General features: G+C 30.7%; 1 protein-coding gene across 1 annotated transcript; it reads right to left on the reverse strand.

The window, feature by feature from the left end:
• Positions 1-358: 358 nt before the first annotated feature.
• Positions 359-2,961, reverse strand: LOC110710809 (isoprenyl transferase 1-like). The gene is made up of 3 exons (XM_021889151.1): positions 2,464-2,961; positions 1,760-1,830; positions 359-832 (listed from the first exon to the last, which is right to left on the reverse strand). The coding sequence occupies exons 1-3, from the start codon at positions 2,917-2,919 to the stop codon at positions 391-393; spliced, it is 969 nt and encodes a 322-aa protein (XP_021744843.1). The 5' UTR covers positions 2,920-2,961; the 3' UTR covers positions 359-390.
• Between the last annotated feature and the right edge of the window lie 227 nt (positions 2,962-3,188).

A 3,188-nucleotide genomic window follows, 5' to 3' on the forward strand; every position in this document is an offset into this window, starting at 1 on the left:
AATTACATCTATCTCACATTTTGGTCAGCCAAATTTCCTCCTTAAGTTTATGTACTGAACCTTTAGACTCGGCATACCTCATTTAATTTTAGGGAGAATCATATACACGGAATTTGATTACAGGTTTATAACTTTAACCAAATACATTAATACACAACTACACATTCATATTACTCATATTTCACTTTATAACATAAATTAACTGTTTATGTCTTTATTTTTGAAAAGAAAGTACTACTTCCTTTATACACACACATACTTATACATATACAAAGTAATAATTAATTTTTTCATATAAAAGAAATAGTTACGTTCTCAACTAGTAACATAACAACTAATCAATTAAATCCAGACCGAATTACATAGGGTTTCGATTTAAAGATGATTCTATCATGCTCTTCCAAATCGTCTTCCTCTTTGTTGATATGAACGTAATGCCTTAACAAATTCATCTTCTCCAAAATCAGGCCAAAGAGTATCAGTGAAATACATCTCACTATAAGCTGATTGCCAAAGATAGTAATTACTTATACGTAATTCGCCGCTTGTTCGAATGAGCAAATCGGGTAATGGCATGTCCGTAACATTAGTTTGAAGATGTTCTTCAAACAAAGACTTGGTTATATCTTCGGGTTGAAGAAGGCCATCCTTCACTTTGGTAGCAATGTTTTGACAAGCATGTACTATATCATTTTGACCACTGTAACTCATTGCTAAAACAAGATGAATCCCTTTGTAGTCTTTTGTTTCTTCTTCGATTTCTTCAACTGCTTTTCTTAAGGAATCAGATAGTGGAGATCTATCTCCAATCACAGAAACTCGTCCTCCATATCTGTTTATTTTATTATGTTAGCTCAAGAAAACTCTAAGGATTTAAAAAAATATTTATGGTCAAAGTTATACTTTAAAAAAATGAAATTAAAGTTGCATATATAAGATAGAAGCAAATATTCATGAAAGAGAGCGAGTGTGAAAGCTGATACTCTATTTGTGTTTTAATAGGTGTTACACTTTGACCAAACACGCATGTGAATACACAACTTTAACCATTAATTTATCTTATTATATATTAGTAAAATTATAGAAGAATTCATATTACGAAAGTATACATTATAATGAATCCAACAATAAATTATACAATGACATTTTTTTTATATTGGTAAATTAATCAAGTCATAATCATTACGTGAATAGAGAAAAAAGTAAAACACTCATTAAAACATGGACAGAGTAGTGTGCAACCACTCCTCATTAAAATAATTAATCAAGATGTCAGGAGTACTCGCACTATTTTTAAATAGAATGTCTGGGTGTTAGTATAGCCTTTCAATTACTACTTATAAGACAAGATGAGAATTGATTCCAGGATCACCTGAAATCGGGAGGAGATATCTAACCATTTAAGCTATCCCTCACTCTCATAATTAAGACTAAGGACTTGTTCTCTTTAATTCAGTTTAGCTCCAATCAATTCAGTTCAGTAAATCGGAACATGTCCTAAAGAGTTACTAAATCAAGTGTGTTGGTTGGATTCAGATCAAATCTTTTAAAGTCGGGTCATATCAAATTTTGGTTATATAAGAACTTTAATTAGGTCTATTGTGGGATCAGATTTATTTAATTAGGTCAATTCGTGTATTTTCAAGTTATTCTCAAGCTTAGCATGCATGTCCAATTCAGTTGCTAAACTTGGTAAAATAGAAATACGTTAACTATATGAATACATAAAAATTCTAAGTAATTATAAGGTGCTCTTTACCTACGACAATTGCGTAGTAGATAGTACTTCAATGATCCTTCGAAAAGTTCGAGCAAGAAGTCAACTTCATCCTTGTATAAACAACAAAAACACATACAATATACGAATTAATTGAGGTGTTATATACTTAATCTTATTTTATCTTAATGTGAATAGTTTATATCTTTTACATAATAATGTACTAACATTCACTGGACAAACTGTTGAATTAATAATATTAAACATAAAACTACTAAAGTGATGAGAGAATAAAACAAACAACAAATTTTCTGACTAATTCAATACTCTCATAAAAATATTTAATACATACTGAAGAATAAATAGCAAATTCAATAACTAGAGTAGCCTAAAACTTAGGAACATAATTCCACTATCCTATGATCTTAGCAACGTAACAAATTGACTCACTAACAAAGGTTTACTGACAACACCTTAAACTAATAATTTCTTAACAATACACCACTATCATTATTTGCGCCCAACTAAATGTTATACATAGCCCTTAGGGCTACATATAAACATTAAATTTACACTTGAAAATCGTAAAAAGTTAAGAAATCATCAAAATATAAACATTAATAACACTGATTTACGCGTGTTTTTCTCATGAATTCCTAATTTTATACAATTTCCAAGAGTATATGTCTTTATTTTCTTAACAATACATGGACTTTATTTTCTTATCTGAATTTATTTAAATTTACTAATATGTCTTTTATAGAATGAAGGTGAAAAGAACACAAAAAATCCTTAGAAATCAAACTCACCTTTGGACGAAGCCAGTTCTCAGATGAGAACATAAAAAGCGAGATAATAGGAATATTCCATCTTCGACACAGAGTAATAATCTCCCCTAAAGTCGCGAGACCAGCTTCATAGCCTTCAACAGGTATAAGCCCTCTCTTCTTAGCCCACCTCCGATTCCCATCCAATATCATAGCCACATGCCGCGGCATCAATTCGCGTTGTAGCCCCTTTGGTAGCTCACCATCACCTTCAATATTACCATCCAGCTTTAATGCTGATGATAATATGTTCACAAATTCCCTTTTATACACTTGTTCTTGTTTCTTTTTGAGAAATAGGAATAATGGCATGCTTAAAATCCAACTTGGGATTATTGCCATGATAATTGAGCATATTTTTATTAAGATTCTCATGTCTCCAATTGTTTTTCTCTTTCTTTGAGTTTTAGAATTGGTTGGTTTTTTCTCCTAGGGGTTTATTCTAAATCAACTAATGTCATGAGTATATATAAGCATAAAATATAAGCTTATGCCTTAAAATTGCTACATGCATGATTTCATTAAGTAATTTGTTGCGTTGACCTTTTGAGGCATGTGCTATAATGAGTTGTGAGTCTTGCAATTGGAAGCAGAAAAACTGATTCTATTGACCTAACCTTGAAAAAAATAATTCTGATTCAGAT

This window comes from Chenopodium quinoa, unplaced genomic scaffold (assembly GCF_001683475.1).
Source record: "Chenopodium quinoa cultivar QQ74 unplaced genomic scaffold, ASM168347v1, whole genome shotgun sequence".
NCBI classification, from domain to species: Eukaryota; Viridiplantae; Streptophyta; class Magnoliopsida; order Caryophyllales; family Amaranthaceae; genus Chenopodium; species Chenopodium quinoa.